Below are 20,667 nucleotides of genomic sequence, written 5' to 3' on the forward strand. Positions count from 1 at the left end.
TTCGAATGGGTTCAAATCACGTCAAAAACGTCCCTTGCTATGAGCAAGACTGTTGTGATTCAAACTTTTCGTTCCAGTAGTTCAAAGAAAATACCTCTTTGGGGAGTTAACCTCCGGTTATTAATTTAAATTATTTGCCTTCTTGATTGTGCTGCATAAAGCTATGAGTGGATTTTATCTTTTTTAATGAAGACTACACTGAGAACAAATAAGAATATAGACTAAATATATAGACTAAATTTTTTCATTGTCATGTTCTAATAGTTATAAAATTCTCTTCAAATATTTTTATCTCTCATCAATCTAAATGTATATTCTCGTATGTTCTGTCAATGTGACCCTTTCAAATATTTTGTCTCTTTTCCGCCACAGTTTTATTTACAATTCTATTTCATTTTTTCCTATTGAAATCACAAAAATTTGATCAGAGCAAAATATCACATGGGATCCAGTGCTACCACAGGTAAAAGTAAAACGTAAAAGCCGCAGTGTGGCCTGCAAATCCAGATTACTTTAACGCCCATCATAAAATTTTATACAGTTTGTAACTTCCTCGGCAAAGAGCCATCGCCGCTCACAAGATGAGTTGAAAACCTTTCATTGCTATCGTTGGAGCCAGTTGGCGCCTTCTGATTCTCTTTATAGCAGGTGGAAAAAGGACAGCGTATGAACTGAAAACGTTTAGGGCCGACTTGTCTCGGGCCCACATAAGCCAAAGTACAAGCTGCGGCGAATTCCACTGCGCGATATAACGTTTGAAATATCAACCAAGGCCAGGGCTTTGGGGGCTTATCTCTGTCCAAGTACATGTTGTTGACGCCTATGATCGAGTACAGCTGTAGTGCACAGCTGGCAAATCCCAAGAAAACCGTGATGTAAGTGATCTTGACGAGTTTTGATACGTTTGGCCGATAGGCTTCTACCTTCCCATCGGCGCCTGTGCGTACGCTTGTTACACCAAGACGGATCACGTGGGCATGGTTCTTTTGAACAGACTTGACAATCTTCCCACCACTGTATATGAAGCTAATGGACAGACAGAAGTAGAACACGATGTAGAATGATTGGCAAAGTATGCCGAGAGTTTTCCAGTCTGCGAAAAGAGAAACCATTGTCTCAGCGAAGATAGAGAGGCTGAAATGGAACACAATGACGCCAGTGAGGAATTTTCCACTCTGAAGTCTTTCTGGGTAAAGCTTAAGCTTGATCACTTGAAGGAAAGCGTAATGAACCAGTGAAAACGACGCCGTAATGCACGGCAGCGCGATTCCGAACAAAATCCGACTCACTATTATCGGGCACTTCGGAAGTAAGTTGCATTGTTTAGTCTCGTATGGATTGATAAACAAAAATAATCCACGCACTAAGCCGAAGATGACCAGGAGACTTGTGATGACAAGCGACAGTTTCCCTCGTTTTGTTCGCCTTTTAATATTGATAGTTTCAATGAACGTGATAAAAGAGTATACAGCGAACAGAGTGAAAAGGGTACCAAACCCAATCCAATGCAAGTCCCAGGCCCATTTCCAGGTTCGCAGAGCAGGGCCCCAGTCTGGGATGGGCTCGACAGCAACTGCTCTTTCTCCAGTCTTGACGCCCCGAGGCTCCACATTAGCCATAGGTGATTGTTTTCATAGACTTCTCTGGAAGGAATCAATAATACAGCAGTATTAGACAAAGTAACCCACAGGGACAACTAAGAACTGACCAGGTTAAGATCAAAGGAACGCGAATGTGGCTGTAAACTAAGTGGGAGAAGGTGGTGAGGAAATATTCCATAAAAACACATCTTACACCAATAGATATTTAAGGTTTAAAACGAGCTTTAAAATTAACAACCCACCGATCAAAACTAACCACTTATAATGTCTTACTCAATCCCACCCCACCCTTGCAAATTGTAATAATCCCGGCATCTGAACTGCTTCCACAAATGATAAAATTTAATTGGCTGAATGGAGATCATTCAGACTTTGGCGCCTAAATGAGACGCGGCTGGACCAATGTTCCTGTCCCAGATCATTTCGTTTGCTCTCCAGCTTGTTAACCGACCTTTAACTGGTGGCTTTGTGCATGAGAGCAGTTAAAAATTAGGGGTATGTGTTTGAGAGAAGTTATTCCAAAGGGTAAATAGATACACCGAGGTAGATGTTGAAATTGTCTCAACTTTCCCAATATGAATTTTCAAAACTCAGGAAAGCGCCATGAGAAATGCTCGAGTCTACGTGTGATTATGTTCATTTAAATGCTGCATTTGTATGGCTCTTAATTTGTTCACTTGATGTTACTTTCAACAATGAGCGTGATATCGAAAAGAAAACGGGTTTTTCTTCGAGCAGGTAGGAGTTAATTTGTATCAAAAACTGCTGGAATTAGTCGCTTACAGCAATACTCGAGGCAGCGTGAATGATAAAATATTGTATCATGTATGTTGCAGTACACGCCTGATGAAGAAATCTCTGGCTGACCGCATAGCGAGTACTTCTGGTAAAAAAATCTTGTACACATGCAAACAATGCTTTAGTAAGCTCGATTTACCTGTTTCTTTAAGTACTTATGCAACACGTAATAATATTGATAGGAGGACTAAAATTAGTTGGAGACAGAAAGTCTTCGAAATTATATGTGCAAGTGTAACTGGAGAGGCTGAATACGAAACTTGTTCTCAACGATACAATATTTTTCTTCTTCAAATTATACATTGTGTAATTTCATAATTTTCATTAAATAGAATATTAGATTTTTGTCCTCGTGACTGAAAAATTTCGAGATTGTTCGACATCTGCATGAGACGGTGAAATGACGCAATCAAATAATACAGTTTTGTCCCGCTCTTCGCCAGCCATTTTTCGTGTAAACGATAAAACATCAGCTTCTCTCGTAAACATAAAGCTCTGGAGTCAGACGGCTCTCGATGAAATTTATTTTCTTATTGATGTGCATTACAGCTTAAACAGTTTCTTTCTCTGCTTGAATAATTACCCATATTATCAAAGTCGGACAAAATACTTAGCCCCGGTTCTTCAATAAAAGAAGAAGAAGTACCGGTATAGTTTTCTTACTTGACACATCTGTTAATTTGTGAACTGATTTTCGGGTTCATTTGTAACTATAATCTGTCAGAAAAGACTGTAACTAGGTTATTGGACTAAATGTATTGTTGCTGAAATTCTCAGTGTACCTTGGCTGAGTTGTCATTAGAAGTGAATGACCGATGCATTCAAAGTTTCGCACCGATTGAGAAATGACTCATACTGCGTATTGTTGATTCCCCTTTAGAATTATTATCGGATTTTTTACTTCGTTTCGTTGGCGTTTGGCTGGCTTAACGATTTCTTATTGCAATTTTTGTGAATGACGAATGATATAATCACTTGGCTTCGGACTTTGTTCCAACAATAAATTCTATTTTAAAAACGATGAAACAAAAGTAGAACTGACAAAAATTTCATCCATTTCAATGTTTTTCGACATGAATTTCATCCACATTTTATAAAATGAATTACACTAGATTTACTTAAAAATTGACGTTAAAAAAACGTACAGTGCAGTGGGAGGCTCCACTGGCAGATCAGGCAGAATCAATCGCTATTTCTTTTTGTAGATGGTTTTTAAGGGATAAATCAGAATTAAAAACTAAAAACTAACCTAAGTTTTCATCAATGTTTTATGACAAAAATCTACCTCTTTCTTTTGAACATGGTTAAAACCTTACCGCAACCGTCATTCTGCGTGGGTTAAGTAATTTTACTTTCCATCTCGGCGTATACCTCAATCACTTGTCTTTCCAGTTGAACACATAATATTATTTTTAAACCGTTAAATCGTTTCAGTCAATCGGTTCTCGGCTGATCTAACTTTCCTTGATACATGATAAATTCCGCACTGTAAACTTTATAAATGCTCCTCGTACTAATTTAGAAGGCACCTTTACAGGCCTTCTCAAGAATGGCCACCTAAAGGACCGCTTTTTAGCAGTCTTGTTTCTTAATCAAACTTTGTTTTATGAATTTGTCCTCAGGGATTTTTGTTCTGTGCAGGAATTACGCTTGCTTATAAAAGTAGTCAGTTGTCGAAATTTCGTACTTCCTTCAGTTTGTAGGTGAAATTTAGCCATTTACAAAATATACATGTCTTTTAAAAGCGTGCAATTGAATCGTCTAATCAGTATTCTAAAATTATCTGCTTCATCCATACCTCAAATAGCCTCCAGAGGGTTTATGCAGAAGTGTGATTACAACATTGAGAGACTAAGTTAACCCTTTGAAAAACTTCTGGTTTTTCAGTTAATATACCTTGAACAGAAGGGTTGAAATTAGTCAGGAATTCTAAGGTCTGATGATATGACGCACAAGTGGGTCGATTGTTTTGAATATAAAGGATGACGAAGGCGAGTTGTCATGATTTGTTGCTTAAAATACAGACTGGTCAAATCAAACAGGAAATGTCTCACAAAACACTTGACCCGCCACTTATGACGTTTGAGCCGAGCGGAGCAAGGAATGACTAAGAGGCAAAAGTGATTTTCAATGACAAGACCAAATGTTTCGCTGTTTGGGCAATCTTTGGTTTGATAAAGTATCTGAAAGGCTTGCATAATATCAATGTCTCCAATGCACCTGGAATCGCATGAGTTCAAGCCTGACACCAAGTTTACGTTGAATATGCATCCTTCGTTGATCGTTTTAGTTCATTGAATCGCCTCAGGGACTAACGTCATTTGAGCTTTACGAGCTTGAAATTAACAATTGACTCTCAAGGTGCACAAAATTTGTCTTCGTAAGATAAGGGAGGAGATCAGGAAAAAGAACAGTAGCCGATTCGTAGCTGAATAGATCGCTCAGTTCCACTTACGGGTTTTAAGCTCGATACTCAAAACTGATTACGAGAAAGATGAGCAAAAAATTGTCTATAATTAGAGCTAGTTTGTTTGACTAAGATAAATCCAAACCGTGCTTTGAATTGTACGATGAGCGTGTTTCGTCACTCAAAAGCGTCACCAGCCCCATATTTATCGAAAATAAAAGAGCAGGACTTGAATTATGATTTAAACACAATAGCTGTATTCTTCTTTACTGTTAAATCATTTTGTTTACCATTTGTATTGATGGAGACCAACCTGAATATTCAAAAGTCTGTGTGGTGGATCAATGTGTACAGTGTAGATTTTGGTGAGAGTCTTGTATTCTATCCGTTCGTTAGACTTGAGATTAGGTTAAGGTACCGCTCAATCTAGCCCAGATATAAGAGAGTTTTGCTCGAGTAATTTTCAAAGACGTCAATTGTTGTTATCGTCTAGGTGTGCGTCAAAAACGACAACACCCATGTCCTCAGGGCCTGAGAAACTGTACATTTGATATTCCCTTCAAAGTCATGCATTACTTTTCAAGTCATTTCTTTCCCGTCGATTTATAAACTATGAATTAGTGAAGAAAACATTGCAATTTTAGTCGAAACAAAATCAAAAATTTCAAGTTAATTCTCAATATTCTCTTATTAGCATTAATTGATTTGTTTTTTAAAGACTAACTCTTTTTTTAAACTTGTCTGCTCCTTTTTTCTTATTTTTTCCCTTACTTTCTATAACCAATCTATTTTCGACTACAAAGTTAGAAGACATTTTGATTTTTTGTCGCATAAATCGCACCATTTTACCGTGAGGTCTAAAGAATTTAAGTGGTTGTATAATTACATTTGAGAGGGTTGAATAAGAATTTGACTGTTTGTTTCCATATTTACGATACTTTTTTTGGAACTGTCCGACACGTTCTCGGAAACAACGATTAAAACAGAGGTTTCATTAAGAGCCCGTTACCAGCGGTCTACTACCGCGCATAGGACGTCTTAACGCCGTCATTTTAGCGAGCGAACAGGCTCTTCTGTTTGAGTATACGTGGGCTTCCGCACGAAGTAGCTACGAACTGGCAGTAGGGTCTTTAAAGGAGAGTCTCCCCGCAAGCCATTGATTTTCGAAACGCCTGCGTATATCCGCAAACGCAGTACACGTATTTTGATTCCTTAGGAATTACACGCAAATTACAGAGGTGTCAAAAAAAAGTATTATAAACAACGCTCTGCGACGACCAGAGTACTGAACTTACTAGACTTCAAATATTTAATTTGTGGGAGCATCCCCTCAGCTGCCCCTCTTCCGGGCATAACCGCTTTCGGGAAAAGTTACTGATTTAAGCCCACATCGAACGCAATCGTCTTCTTTGACACGTTGGGCCTCCTGGCTATACTTACGTAATTCCTATGGTTATTCTTACGTAATTCCTATGATTTTTTTTTTTTTTGTGGCGTATGTCTAGCAGTTTCTGTAGTTCCTACAATGTTTTTAGATAATTTGTTTTTTGCGTCTGTAATTCATGTAGTATCATTATATAATGCGTGCGTGATTTTTTTGATATGTTGATCAGATTCTGCAACTTTTTTGTATAAATTAGGAGTTGCAAATCTGTTACTTCATGTCAATGATGTCTTTAAGTTCATATATAATCATGACGCACAGGCTTCCTTTTGAGAAGTCGAACCTCAGGATAAAGACTTCCTCTTCCTGTTCTTTACACTCATAGTTTAAAAAGTCTTAATTGTCTTTAAATCAATCGATGCTCTGTTAGAGCATCACGGAGTGCTAACTCTTTTTACAAGTTCGTGAGCAATAACCGCTAATCGTTTCATGCTGTTGATTTAACCTCAAACTAAACCGCGGGAAACTCTGTTTATTCGATTCACTAAAAGAGTTGAGCGGGATTTAGAAATTTTTCAGTCTTTCTCGAATTTATGTTCACATCCACCACAGTTATCGGACTTTTCGCCTAATTCAAAGACTTTAAACATACGGTGTCGTACATTAAGTTTGGTAGGAAGTTGGAACAAGAAGGAGCTTACCTTGATCTATGCGGTTCTTTTAAGGATCCTTTCGGCAAATTGTGTCTCGATTATCCACCTGCTGCTTTGATTGTTTCAGTAGTAAAACTTTAAAATCTAAAGCTTTGATTTGGGCTAAGACTTCCTTGAGGTATGTTTCAGTTTGACTTCCCTGTCACGCTTTATCACGAAGTCTTAAATTCAATTAGCTATGCAAAGCCACCACATTCCTTGTACAATAGACTCGTTGAGGCATCACTGCTTTCAACCAATCAGGTAAATTCTTTTTCGGCGCTTGAGGCATGTCTTTGTTGACATTCTCAAGCTCCGTGACTACTGCTAATTATTCCCTTTTTAATCTGGGATAAAATAAAAAAAATAAAACAATAATGGGTAGCAATTCCAAATAAGTTTTTCAATGGACTCATTCTACCGTTTTAATTGGAATAAAATATTTTTTTGTGCTCTTTTATATTGGTTTCACACTAATTTACACAAGTCACCTGCCTCAAAGAGACCGAGTCTGAGGTGAGTTCTTTTTTCTAAACTACCGACCTTGGATAACAAATCCTTTACCAAAAAAAGGTCACAAATCAGTGAGGTTTTTCTTGTTATTAAAATCATCGAAGAGAATGATGTATTTCTCTGACACAATGGTATATGGAAAGGAGGTCGAGTTATATTGTGTTCAATTCTAAGCCATTGTATTCGGAGACTTGAAAGAAATGTAGAGTGAATTCATGACTTCTGAAAGGGAGGGTAATTAAGTAACGAAAGCGGGTTTGTCTTTACGAGAAAGGCGCCGCATTGTTCTGACTCAATATTTGTCGTTAGTTACTAATTATTCTTCCTTTTATTCTTCCTTCGTAATGCGGAGTGGATAACGCTTAACAGTGGAGCGTTAGCGATCAGTTTATTTGTTTTAGAATGTCATGCTGAGCATTGTTTTCATGGTTTCGTTTCTCAGAGTCCTTAAACATAAACAATACCGCTGATACTGACAAAAGACAAGAAAACGAGAGAGCTAACTGTATCAAAAATTTATGTTGCGTATAAATTTTATGTACGATAGAGTGAATAGCTTTCCTTTTGTGTACTAAAGAAGATAGTCTCGGTGTTTTTACATGCAGATGCCTCATGACCATGAACCATTCTGATACGCATCATTGTACAAAGGATTGCTGTGTTGGTTGTAAATAAAGATGGAAAATTGGTCATATTGGCGGTTTGATCATCACTGCCACGAACATAAACTTGCTTTATGTAAATATATTGCAAAAAGAATAAAAAATTGTTGAATATACTTGTCTAGTGAATTAAACAGCCCCTCAATATGATCACATAAACAGGTCTTTTGTCTTTTTTGTTGACGTTTTAAAGGTCTTCATGTTCTTAGCATTTACTGGTTCCTGTGGACACGACGTTTACTACCAAGTATTCTTCTTACTCAGTGTAGTTTCCGTGTTCTGTTATAAAGGCATCTCTCATGAAATTCCTTTGATTACGTGAACTATAGCACAAAACAACAAAAAACGTAGACTGCCCAAACTAAGAATTTGCGTAGTGAGAGTACAAAATCAACGCAAAAGTAAGGACATATAATGGTTGCCGAAGAAACGCTCAGTGAAGCTCACCAACTGCAACATGGAATTGGGAATTTAAGAGCGACAACCACGGCTACCTCAGTAACCACGGGAATCCCCAAAACTACACAAACTACAGGAAGCGCGATCAGGAACCGGTTAAAGAAGTTTGCAAGAATAAGGAACATCATGAAGTACTGAGCAACACGTCTTAGGCGAGAAAGATCATGTTCAGGGACATTCTTTGATTAATTAAGATGATATATTTTTCCCTGACGATTGTCGAAAAATGTGTTAGTTTAAAATTTGCAAGAAGCCTGGCATAGTCTAAGAGGCTTAAGCTCTTAACCCACAGCCCACATGATGCCTGCCCTATTATTTGGACGCCATTTACACTGAATAACAGTATGAAACATGTGAGAGAGCTGAATGAGCCCCTTTATCGAATCTCCATGATAAACTTAATTTAGCTTTTTAACTGAGCTGCAAACGAACTAACTTTAAATCAATTTCTTCTATCAATACTTTCTCTTCTACCTTTCCCTTTCCTTTTTATTATCATTTTGATATCTTTCTGTTATTCACTTTGTGTGCAAGACAAAGTTGTCATTTGCTTTAGTGTCAGCAGCACAGATGATTCCAATGACCAGCTGACTTTGTAACTACATTTTTAGTCAAATTGCTGGAGCACCAGCGGTCATTCGAGCAGGAAACCTTCATTTTGTGATATTTATGAAAACAGGTAATTCTGCGCCAGAGAAACTGTTAGCATTGCCTTTCTATCCTCCTGTATTCTCTAAAGTTGGCGACGGGCACGGAGCAACTGTATGGCTTATGACTTATATTTCTCCTTTCCTTGTTTCAACAACAGCACTATCCACCGCGTTTTTAGCCCTGGTCGATAGCCTCAACGGAAGATTACTTGTGACCGTATTCAAGGCTAAATTAGCGGCGTTCAAGGCATTGGTCGCTGAATCAGGCAACTGCATTCGCTTTTGCCTCTCTTCGATGATAGCACTGACCGAGCAAAGGACACTGGAAACAACACACAGTCCCACGGTGATCAATACAATTGTAAAATTAACCGCAAACGTCTTTGCGTGGTTTGTGGATTTAAGCTCACCGTCATTGACAACATAATCTCCAAACCCGATGGTAGACACACTGATGAATGTGAAATAACATCCTTCGATGAACGTCCAGCCATCTGTATGTGACGTCAGAATGGCGCCAAAAAAGATCATTAGTACCATGAGCAGGAAAGTGACAAAGAAGCTTTTGAATTCTGCACTCCCCGATCTTACACTACTGAGGCAAGTTCTCTCCAAGAAGCGGATGAAGACCCGAATGGCCAAGCTCACGTGGTTTCCAACGCTGAGTAACATGATGCCAGCGACTGGTATGGCTATGAGGCTGTAGAAGATACAGAATAACTGGCCTTGCCATGTTTGTGGGGACATGTGACCATAGCCTTAATGAAAGAACCATGAAATTATTATCGTTTTCAATATGGATTATTATTAACAGACAATCCGGCTGAAAAATTATCCTGAGACCAATTTTCAACTCTGTCAATCGATTGCATAACTTTATGTGAGCTCTTTGTCAATCTCTCAGATCACCGAACTGTGTTTGATTATCGCACAACAATTGGCCTACGTGTAGCCGTGCCCTCCCCGCCAAAGGTGGAACGGAAGCGAGGGTTACCTCGCCTCCATTTTACCTTGCGGCGCGAGGGTACGGCTACACGCAGGGTATACAACTATCAATTTAAAAACGTGAACGAACTCCTTGACAGTGGAGCACAAGGTCCTGAAGCTGTTTTTAAAAAGCCTACCAGGGTTTAATCCTTTTGTGTTTGCGTAGATAAAATAATTTTGGTACCGCTCTATCCTAGATTTACATCGAAGATTTAAATAGCTGAGAGTGAGGAAATGCAACCCAGTGGTAATTGGGAGAACCTTTGACGCGGTAATTTCAAATTTTTTTTATTTGGCTGTTTCGGAAATTTCCTACATTAAATGACTTAAATTTCCGTTTTTTAACATTTTAATCCTCATTTTTCTCGCCGACAAATAACGCGAGAGGATCACATTTTTGCAAAACACTTTCGTTAGAAGATTTTACAGAAATTGAGGACTACGAATCAATTGAGAAGGCGCCTCATAGAAGGTTTAGTTATGTTGCCAATTTCTTTCATTTCTTATTTATGCGTATTATTTTGAGTCAACAAGGAATCGATTGCCATCCAAATGCTGAGAATTGAATGCACTGAGTCACGAAAAATTGAAGAATAAACTGTTAATCTTACTACAGGTACTAATTTTCTACCTAGCCCTTATAAGGAACGATGACTAATGAGCGCAAAGTTTTGATGGTATTGTTCAGCCCGTTAGGCAGTATTTTAAGAGCTGTTTTGTTAACAAGATTCCTTCATTTGTATTCATATTATTTGAAATGTGAAAACTACAAATTGAGATGAAGCTGGACCAGCCAAGTCTTGTAGATAATCGTTATCGGTTGCATCGCTTGAAAAATCGCTTTCAAATTATGATTTATCTGGTATTATTGATATACGATTATATTCCAGTTCAAACAATATGCACTCACCAATCGTTGTCATAATCGTGAATGCAAAGAACACAGATTTGCCGTAAGTCCAGCGATTTAGCCCTTTGGCGTCTTCCTTCTCGGCCGCCTCTTGTCCGATGGCGGTCTCGAGTTGTCTCAAATCGGTTACACTGATATTGTATTTTTCTGCTAAGCTTTCTTTTAGTTTAGTCGCGTCGGATTTTTCTGGAGTTGGGTCACCTTTAGTTCGCTCTAATTCCATGAAAACTGCAGCTCCAACCAGCAAGACGAGAATACCGATGACTATTTTAATCGAGAGCGATTTTGGCTCAAATCTTATGGGATTGTCGGTCTCATCCATTTCTGTGTTGCGCTCAAAGGCACTAACAGACAATTAAGTTGTTTCGTGGAGTCTCAGTTCAACACGGCAGCTGCCTCAAATTCAGAGATAATTTTGCGTTTAACTGGTAGATTAATGAATGATGCCAAATTATTACTCGGCGTTATTCTTACTTAAGTCAACCAACACCTGTTTATTTACAAATAATCGCGACAGTCAACCAACTATATCACTGTAGCTAATTTAATCAGTTATATGAACGAACCATTCCTTGGCTGATTTCCGCCGAGAGCCTCAAAAGTAGTAGCTCAGCTGATCTGGGGGTTCGCTAAGACTCTTGTAGCTTCTGCTCCCCACAAAGCATTCCCGACTCAGCAAACCACATGGTCTTCATAATTATTTTGGAATTTTGATTTGCATTCTACAGGACACCTGTAGTTTTCCTTTAAGAACAACTTCAGAACTGATTGTTTAATCACTGACTTATCTGCTCTGTAATGAACCTGTTAATGTTCCACTAATTACAAGATTTTTTTGTCTGTCTGACTCACGCTTTCAACGATACACACAAAGAAAGGAGTCGAGCTCCATTAAACAATGAAAAAAGAAATTCAAAAACCGTGTAGCTGTTCCTGTCGTATGCTTATCTGAATAATCTAAAAAAATTCTAAGAAAGAAAATTCTGCACTTAATAACTAACCACGCTACCGACTGCGGTATTCTTACAACCGCAGACGGTAACGTGGTTAATTATTAAAATGAACTCGGTGTAGATATGAAAATGCATCTCTGCAAGACGAAAGTATCCTGGCTGGGATTCATTGTGTAGGTCGTGGAATTACAATTACAATTACACAACAGTGCTCGAAATGTTGTTTTAAGGCAAGTTCAGCGGACGGCTGTTGGGAAAATGCTCCTGAAACTAACCAATAACGACTTCGATTTCCTATGACGTATAACGTCCGAAATCGGACAGGTCCGACCGAAAACAGACGGAAGCGTCCAAAATTGTAGTACAACATCCGAAATCGGAGGCTAGCCTGATAGCTTTCGAGGTCAGATGAAAACGTCCTAAATCGGACAAAAGCGTCCGAAATTGGACGATAACGTAAAAAACCACGCGATCTCGACCAAAATCGGTCGGAAAAGGACGAAAACGCCTAAAATCGGAAGAAAGCGTCCGAAGTTGCACGAAAGAATCCGAAATTTGTCAAAAAGTCGGACAAAACTCTCCTACTCTTAGCAAGGTTCAGTTATTCAAAGGGCGGATAATGCTATCCTACAGCAGATAAATCGCTATCCAGGGTATAAGTGTCAAGGAAACGTACTGCGCTATCCACTGGATAGAGATTTATCCAGTGGATAGCGTTATCAACCCCTCGAACAACCAGGACCAGAACTCTTTGAACTCAGACGGTGAAATCGGTTAAAATCTGACATATCTGTGCAAAAACAGAGGAGGATGGCTTGTCTGCAATAAAATTTCCATCGACTTTGGCGCAATTTCCTGTTTCTTTCCGTGGCAATAAACTCGGGGTGTGTTTACAGAATGCACTTTATATTTCCAATGACTTTTCTAATTGTCCTTAGATTTTCTCTGTATTTGTCATTTTGGTTTTGTGAACTGAGCAACTGGCTTTAGTCATCTGAATATAGTTCGTAAAGTGGCATTTCGAAGTTGCAACATCTCTTCTAGAAAACGCACACTTTTTATTAGGTTTATTTTGTACGTAATTGTATCATTTCAGTTCCTTTTTTTTCTTCAGTTGTCATCAAGACTGGATGTTAAAACTGTTCGCGCGTTTAGAGACGATCATCTTTTGGCAGTGTTTCCATTGAAGTCATTGTACTCTTGATTTAAGTCGAAACACCATTGACATGATTGAAAACCAACGCAGCTTCTCATGACGGTTTGTACAATTTACATCCTGCGAAGGTACGTCAGTTTCAAGATCGGAAATTCTCGACATTTTTAGCCACAGAGGTTGTTGTTGTTTGATGCTGATAAGCATAATATAAATAGTTCATAGTTAGTTTTTGCGAGAATGCAATTCCTTCGATGATATTCTTGTTTCACTGTACATTCATTTTATTTTATTTTATAACATAGCTAGTAAATTTTTCCGATCAAATTCAATTGCGCGAGCGTGCTTCATATTCCTATTGTGCACGCTCATGACGTCAGCAAACAAACATAAACAGCGCGCGCGTTAAATTTAACTATACGCCTCGAGCAACTCTTACGCATCTTTCGTGCCCTCCAAACTTCCCGCGTGCTTCATATCTCGATAAACGCACGCTGACGTATGAACCAATTGCAAAATAACTAATAGTTAAATTTAACGCGCGCGCTGTTTATGTTTGCTGCTCCGCGCGCGCTGTTTATGTTTGCTGCTCCGCGCGCGCTCCGTTTGAATTCATATATCGTAGTAATTATCACAATGTTTGTCGCGTAAAACGTTTAATTTAAGATGCTTAAACTAGTTATTCAGTTCAGTTTCAACCAAGCTAACCAGTTATTGTGATATTGCTAACCAGTTATTTGCCACAAGTACGGAGGCAGTCAAGAAGCAAGTTCTCAGTTGATTTCAGGTTATTACGGTTAACTTTCTTTTTGTTTTGAACACTTGTAAGGCCGAGTGCCAACCTGGTTTCTTTGTATTTTAGATCGAATTGTGTTATTAAATTAAATACGGTTCTTCCTGCGTACTGGCTCTTTGGTCTTATTTTCGACAGAACAATGCTGTCTCGTTCCTATGCTAATAATTATAGATAAGTACGCGCGCTAAAATTGGGAATTTCGTTTTTCAAGTAAATATGTGTCTCTTTAAAAAGACGAAAGAGAAATGGTAGAAAATTCACCACGAGCTAAAGAAGGAAAAGGGAAGGGAAGGTCAATAGTGGAGAGAGAAATGGGGGAACCATGAAGAAAAATTTCGTAACCAATCTTTGAACTAACATAACTTTGTAAACTATCCCCAGTGCCCTTCGCTGGTTGGAATTCTGAGCATGCTTAGATAAGACAAGTAATGACATGTAAGAGTGCAGACTAATGATGCAACATGGCGGCCATAGTGGATGGAGATGGAAGGTACCTGAAGACATTTCTGGTTTGAAAAATGTTTATCGAGCGCAATTATCTGTACCTTTTATATAGTTTATATTAACCATAAGTCTATGCCATAAATTTGCAGCTATTCTCTCGAAGAAGAGATTGAATTACTGTCGGCTATTTACATTCACGAGTTAACAGTGGAAAGTGAAAAGGAGAGGTAAGCGCGCAGCGCCTAAACATCTCCTTTATAGATAATTACCGATGGAGAAGGCTGTTTGGGTTGATTATGTCTGTGCATAAGGTTAGAGATTATTGTTAACTACATAACAGTCCGATAAGTGTAGGTATAAAGAGGGCATGGTACACGTACATGGATTCTTAATTTTTTTAAATACTGGTAATAGCACTAACCATGGTTTCATCATTGTTTGTTACTATTTTCCAAAACGGAAAGGCTACCAAGCCTGTTTTTCAATACTTAATGCTAAATGTGACCGCCAGTGATTTTCCTTTTAACCTTTTTTCCTTCTACTTTTCTCTCACTAAAGGTTTAGTGGCAATTCTGTTATCCACTGGATTTTTCATTTTAAGCACTTTTACTCATGAATACTATCATGATAAGGAGAGTGAAGGAAAGACTGGTTTCTCTACCCTAAAATCCAAGAAATACCAAAATACTTTTTCTGGATTTTTCCTTCTTTCAGACCCACAGCTGTTAGTGTTCTGCTTCATCCAAGCACAGGAGATGAGGAGGACAAGCGTTTTGTATGTCTAACATTACTTATTCACCTTCCAAAAAAGGTATGTAACTCTATAGTGTAGGATATTTCTTGGTGACTCAGCCCTCAGCTAAGGTCTAGAGACAGAATGAATTGACTTGTTTCAACAAATAGTTTTTCTTAAAAGGAAAACAGGGACTTACATATGTGATCACTACCATATATCTATTTAACATAAGTTCGAATGAACTTCTTGAATTAGAAAGACTATTACAGGAGAGTTATGGTATGCCCTCCCATTCTCCTGATCTTTTACTCAGATCTTTGTATATTCCACAGTTTGAAACTGATGTTAAGTTTTTCGCTTCCATCTTATAAGCCTTAAAATTTCCCTCTGTTTTTTCTTGCTTATTTTACTTGTGAAAGTTATAAGTATCATTCTTTGCTACAACTGTTATATCACAAAATCAACTTTATATCAACCTTGCAGTAACATTTATTGTCATATTTAACAGTATCCGTGTGAATTACCTTCCATTCACATCAAGACACCCAGAGGATTATCTGAAGCCCATGTTGACAGGTAGAAAAATTTAACAATTGTTTGATTCTTCAACATTGTAAGAAATCAAGGGCATGCTGATAAGCAGTGATCATTAGCAATTCCTTGGACTGGTGATTTAAGAGCATTCAATGACTACTTCCTTTTGGTAACCTGAGAAGCCCTTTTTTTCATTTTTGAACTCCAAATACACAAATGCTCGAATATTTTTGTAAACTGAGACAACATGTTGACTTTGCATTAATTTCTCAAAGCATGTATAAAGAAAGTGTGACCTTCTTGAACAAGTGTTTGTCAGAGTCATTAATCCTTTAACTCCCAGAAGTGATTAACATAAAACTTCTCCCTACAATATCCATACATTCTTTAGCACACAGGTAATGAGGATATTCAAACTTATTAGGTAGAAGCTGTTATCTTGATCTAGCACCAAGTTCTCCCAACTAATTTACAAGGAAATGTGTAGCAGCTACAGGAGAGAATTAGCAATCAGATCTTAGGAGTTAAAGCATTAACTTGAAAGGTTGCATATTATGTAAGAAGATTCTACACTTCCAGCTTTTAAAATCAATGATTCTGATGGCCATATTTTTGTGCATTTTGTAGCATTTTGGTCAACCTTAGAGCACTCGCAGAGGGTTGTCTTGGAAGACCTATGTTGTTTGAACTTATTGAGGTCAGTCCATTGAATCGATTGATTGGTTTACACTGTAGGTTACATGAAATGAAGTGGCTGATTCTAAATACAATCTTGTTAAAGGAAAAGAATTTTGGCTTTGTGTACTCTACAGCATTAATTACTATTGTCATCACTACTAAGTGGAGAGAAATAGTTTCCTTTGCATGAACTCTTTTGCAGCATGCTAAGGACAGTTTAACTGACAATAACATGCCCAGCTGTACTTGTGCCATTTGCCTCAGCCATTTTCAGGTGAGTTTAGGAAAATGTTTTTTGAAACCTTAATCAATAGTTAGTTTCAATATGTGATGGTAAAGATTATTCATAAATCAAGTTTTAGATAAAAGAAATACAGCCACCTCTCCAACCCAGCTTGAAAAGATGTCAAAAACATTTCACAAAGTCCTGGTCATCAAATATAATAGTGTAAGTTTTGCCTAGCAAATACATTCTACCTGGTAAACTTCAGAATTGAAATGGTCAGAATTATATCGAAAGCCACATTCTGCTTGCTCAGCTAACAACATTTATAGCTGAACCATTTATCCATTATCATGTTAGACCACAATATTTAATTGCTAAACCAAAGGTCAAGTAGAGTTTCAGTTAATGCAAGAGTATGAAGTATGTGGGTGAAGTCTCTGTTATTTTCCAACCGTCTGTTACAGTCAGTAGTGAAAAGTCTTCAGTCCACTCTTGTCACTTTTATGGTGACTTTCATGCATAAGGTTTGATCACAGCAACAACACTTTTAACATTTTTTTTTTTCATTCCTCAATGTATACAGGATACACACAAATTTACAAAGACAGAGTGTTACCATTACTTTCACTGTGGCTGCTTAGCAAGATTCATAGAATTTTCTCTCCAACTAGAAAAGGAAACTGAAGATGACACAAAGGTGAGTTTATCAAATTAGTTTTTTAAATAGTAGTGATCAAGCAGATATTGGAAGGGTTACTAGGTTCCAAACAATTGCACAAGATTTTAATCACAGAAAAGCTTGTGCATGAAGCAGACTTAAAAATTTTCCCTTTAAATGGGTTTACTTTATCCCATATTATATCAAAAGCACAGTGATCTTTTCAATCAAAGAAACAGAAATCATTATTCAGTTGGACCATTCATGTCTGATAGCTCTGGGAAAGAGAAACCTCCTTTATAGCAATACTAACTTTGTTTCTGATTGTGAGACAAATTCCCCTAAACCACAAAAGACACATTTTAAGTCACAAGGGTGGCCTCTATATGAAGTTTCTAGCATAACAGCATGGTGCACTTTTCAGCTGAACCAGTATATATTGTACTGCTGTTGTACTAGTCAGGAAAACAATAAATTGGTAAATGTATTGTCAAATTTGTAGGTAGAGTGTCCTATGTGCCGGATGGCAATTGCTTACAACCTTGAAGAACTCAAGGCTCTGGCTTCTAATGATGTGAATGAGGAGAAGGTTTGTTGATAATAATTGGTTACTTTGTCATATCATTTTCCATCAAACTTTAGTTTGTCTTTTGACCAACTTCTATCTTGGGATATGACATTTCTGTTTGATGTTTATAATTCATGTACAGGACTGCAAACACCTTCGTCATACTGAGTGATGTTCAATGATAAAATTGAATCCCTTTGACCAGTTCTATCCTTCTTTTCATGTTTCATATGCTAAGGTTGTTACTTTGTGCTTTTTCTAAACTAATTCTCTTTCAGTCATGGAATGACCAGACTAATTCTTTTGTGAGTCAAGGGATGATAACAAAAGTGACGAATCTCCAAACACGTTTTTGTCCGATACGAAGCTTATTTAAAGTTTATCTCTTGTTTAGTTTGTTTACAAACCCAGTGAAGAAATCAAGAAACTCCAGAGAGAAATGTCCTTGCTGTATGAAAAACAAAAAAGAAAAGGAGGAGTGATTGACTTGGAAAAAGAAAGAAACAGATTTTTGATCGATATAACGTCGGTATGTATTATAATTTCCACAGCGGACAAGTTGACTTAATTTGCCTCACTCCTTTTCCCCCATCGTTATTATTTTATTGAGAACTCAAAGTAATAGTTTACTTGCTTGAATCGCCGCGGAAAAACGCAAGTGACGAAGGTGGAGATTTATTTTACTTCGACATCTTATTGGGTTGAGATGGTGGTGGCGCTAGTTTTGTGAACCAATCACAGCGAAGTAAAGTAAAACCGAAGCAATCCAAGGTCACTTTCGATACTAAACTGAAAACTGCTCTAATTGTGATCATTGTTATAAGCGTGAAGATGAAAGCGATCTTCGCAGCAATGAACACTACTAGAGCAGTAGTGAAAATAAGGCCCCAAAAAAAAAATTCAGGCCTGTACGGGATTTGAACCCATGACCTTTTTATCAGGCCTTATTTTCACTACTGCTCAAGTGGTGTTCATTACTGCGAAGATCGCTTTTATATTCACGTCTTTATCCGCAGTTTAAACATATGACTTTCATATATTCACAATCGTTTATTGTTATGAGCGTCGCCTTTTTCATTAGCGGTGACATTATCAACCTTATTTACTAGGGCTTCAAAGACTTCAATCTTGAATTACATTTTGTTACGTCTTAATTTTGTTACGTCTTAATTTAAGTATTTTGAACGATTTTTGTTTTGTGCAGAGAGAGTTATGCTCATACTACAAGTGTTACATCTCTCTCTAGCAGATTATTTCTGATCTGCAGCTGTAATGAGGATAAATGATCTCGAAAAAAAATTGTGCTTAGTGAATATTGGTGGAGCTAGGTGGTTGCATTTGAGGTAGCACGGTTGTTTAGCGACGCTGCTTACTAATCTTTCTTCAGGGTATCTTCATAGGTGGATTTCTTGAAATTTCTCCTGTTCTTAGAACCTTGTTACTCACGCCTAATCATTTTTTTTTGCTCAACAGGTTCGTCAGGAGGAGGCAGTACATGAAAACGAGCCCTCTGCGGGGCCCGAGACAGCAGATATAATAAATAACTCCTCAGCAGAACTCACTCAAAATAATCCTCCCAAGCAGGGAGGTATAGCTGGAGAAACCAGCCAATTAGGTAATGTTGTCTATAAAGACAGATCAGATGGTAAGAAAGAGTTCTTGAAGCACTCAGAAACCACTCGGACTCGTCAGCACTCCGAACACAAAACTAGAAATCGATCGGGCGAAGATAAATCGGACCATTGTGGAAAAAGAATCGACAGAAAACGCCAGTTCACTAAGAATAGGTCGAAAACTTCCGAACAGAGGCTAAAGAAGAAAGAACCTGTAAAACCTTCTAAAAATCTGGAGGGAGGCTTCGCGCTTTGGAACGAAGATAAATCAGAGAGTTCTCAAACCCGACTTGAAACGGAGGTGAACACTCCTTCAGACAACCTGGAGAATGCTGTGACGAACGTCAGCAACGGGAGCAGAAATAGTGGCTCGTCACAAAATTTCCACGGAGAAAAGCCAAGATCTGCCAGGCGGGGAAGAGGGAAGTCTAGTGGAGGCAGGTTTTCCACTGCCAGTACCCACGGAACCACGGAGGGTGGAGGGGCTGCCAATACACATGAGACCTCTTCTGGAGAAGTGGTTGGGAAACTATCCGAAGGGGCTGCGCCATCAGAAAGAGGCAAAGCTAAACCCGAGAAAAAAAGCGTTGACCAGCAACTCGAGGAAAATCGAAGCGACAAACGAAAACAGACAAACGGGAAACACAAAGTTCGCAAATCACCCCCAGGTTTTGAGAATTTTAAGACGATGAAGGAGGATGCGTGCAAACCACAAATAATTATAGACCCCTCCGTGGTTTGAACACCGTTACTCTGCACCTTCCCCAGGGCTTGGCTACCCAGTAGAAGTAGTAGGGCAGATGACAAGTCCGCTAGTCACAAGCTGAACAATGGCAGCTTGCAAAATCAGAATTGTTTTGTTTATTTCCGTTCCAGTTAAAACTTAGTTAGTTTGCGATAAAACCGTGGCATTGAATTGGGTTGAAAATAATTCTTACTGGAATGCTTCACTTTCGAGAAATGCGAAGGAAAACTTGTAGTCTTAAAGCGGTTTGTTCTACTGATTAGATTGGAATTTAATGTCCACTTTAGCCAGAGAAACTTTTGTTGTCTTAATTTTTTTTTCTTTTTAGGTATCGCAGGTAGGGCTGTAAAAGTTTAGGGCGTAGCCCCATGTGCTCGCTGATGCCATCAATAGAAGTAAGCTAGGTATACTCATTAACTCATTAACCGATTTCGTGCGGGGGGGGAATTGCGTACTTAATGCAAGACGCGGAAAAAATGGGTAACTGCAGCAAAGAAGTG

At 38.3% G+C, this 20,667-nt stretch overlaps 2 protein-coding genes and 1 pseudogene across 5 annotated transcripts; 1 reads left to right on the forward strand and 2 right to left on the reverse strand.

Moving 5' to 3' along the window:
- Nucleotides 1–168: 168 nt before the first annotated feature.
- LOC113676690 (uncharacterized) lies at nucleotides 169–7,229 on the reverse strand. 3 transcript variants are annotated; one of them, XM_027193378.2, is made up of 2 exons: nucleotides 6,892–7,229; nucleotides 169–1,643 (listed from the first exon to the last, which is right to left on the reverse strand). In XM_027193378.2, the coding sequence occupies exon 2, from the start codon at nucleotides 1,617–1,619 to the stop codon at nucleotides 534–536; it is 1,086 nt and encodes a 361-aa protein (XP_027049179.2). In that variant the 5' UTR covers nucleotides 1,620–1,643; nucleotides 6,892–7,229; the 3' UTR covers nucleotides 169–533. The 3 variants fall into 3 exon arrangements, with proteins under 3 accessions (XP_027049179.2, XP_027049178.2, XP_089046707.1); XM_027193377.2 differs by lacking the exon at nucleotides 6,892–7,229 and adding an exon at nucleotides 4,198–4,392; XM_089190581.1 differs by lacking the exon at nucleotides 6,892–7,229 and adding an exon at nucleotides 2,385–2,405.
- A 1,464-nt stretch (nucleotides 7,230–8,693) lies between these two features.
- On the reverse strand, nucleotides 8,694–11,477 carry LOC113676689 (potassium channel subfamily K member 9). Its single transcript, XM_027193376.2, has 2 exons — nucleotides 11,064–11,477; nucleotides 8,694–9,924 (listed from the first exon to the last, which is right to left on the reverse strand). Exons 1-2 carry the CDS (start codon nucleotides 11,383–11,385, stop codon nucleotides 9,293–9,295), a joined length of 954 nt encoding a protein of 317 aa, XP_027049177.2. The 5' UTR covers nucleotides 11,386–11,477; the 3' UTR covers nucleotides 8,694–9,292.
- A 2,430-nt stretch (nucleotides 11,478–13,907) lies between these two features.
- Nucleotides 13,908–20,463, forward strand: LOC113676728 (uncharacterized; annotated as a pseudogene). Its single transcript, XR_016181980.1, has 11 exons — nucleotides 13,908–13,956; nucleotides 14,347–14,455; nucleotides 14,559–14,636; nucleotides 15,124–15,220; nucleotides 15,654–15,721; nucleotides 16,307–16,376; nucleotides 16,560–16,631; nucleotides 17,167–17,280; nucleotides 17,744–17,830; nucleotides 18,204–18,338; nucleotides 19,283–20,463. The product of XR_016181980.1 is annotated as an uncharacterized LOC113676728 (transcript).
- The last annotated feature ends 204 nt before the right edge of the window (nucleotides 20,464–20,667 follow it).

The sequence above is a fragment of the Pocillopora damicornis genome, chromosome 12 (genome assembly GCF_964200805.1).
Source record: "Pocillopora damicornis chromosome 12, jaPocDami1.2, whole genome shotgun sequence".
Taxonomy (NCBI): Eukaryota; Metazoa; Cnidaria; class Anthozoa; order Scleractinia; family Pocilloporidae; genus Pocillopora; species Pocillopora damicornis.

Bases quoted from the DNA above. Each gene is read 5' to 3' on its own strand.
- LOC113676690 (XM_027193378.2), bottom strand. From the start codon at position 1,619: ATGGCTAATGTGGAGCCTCGGGGCGTCAAGACTGGAGAAAGAGCAGTT.
- LOC113676689 (XM_027193376.2), bottom strand. From the start codon at position 11,385: ATGGATGAGACCGACAATCCCATAAGATTTGAGCCAAAATCGCTCTCG. The intron at 9,925-11,063 runs GTGAGTGCATAT...TCTTTCATTAAG, and splicing joins CACGATTATGACAACGATTG to GCTATGGTCACATGTCCCCA.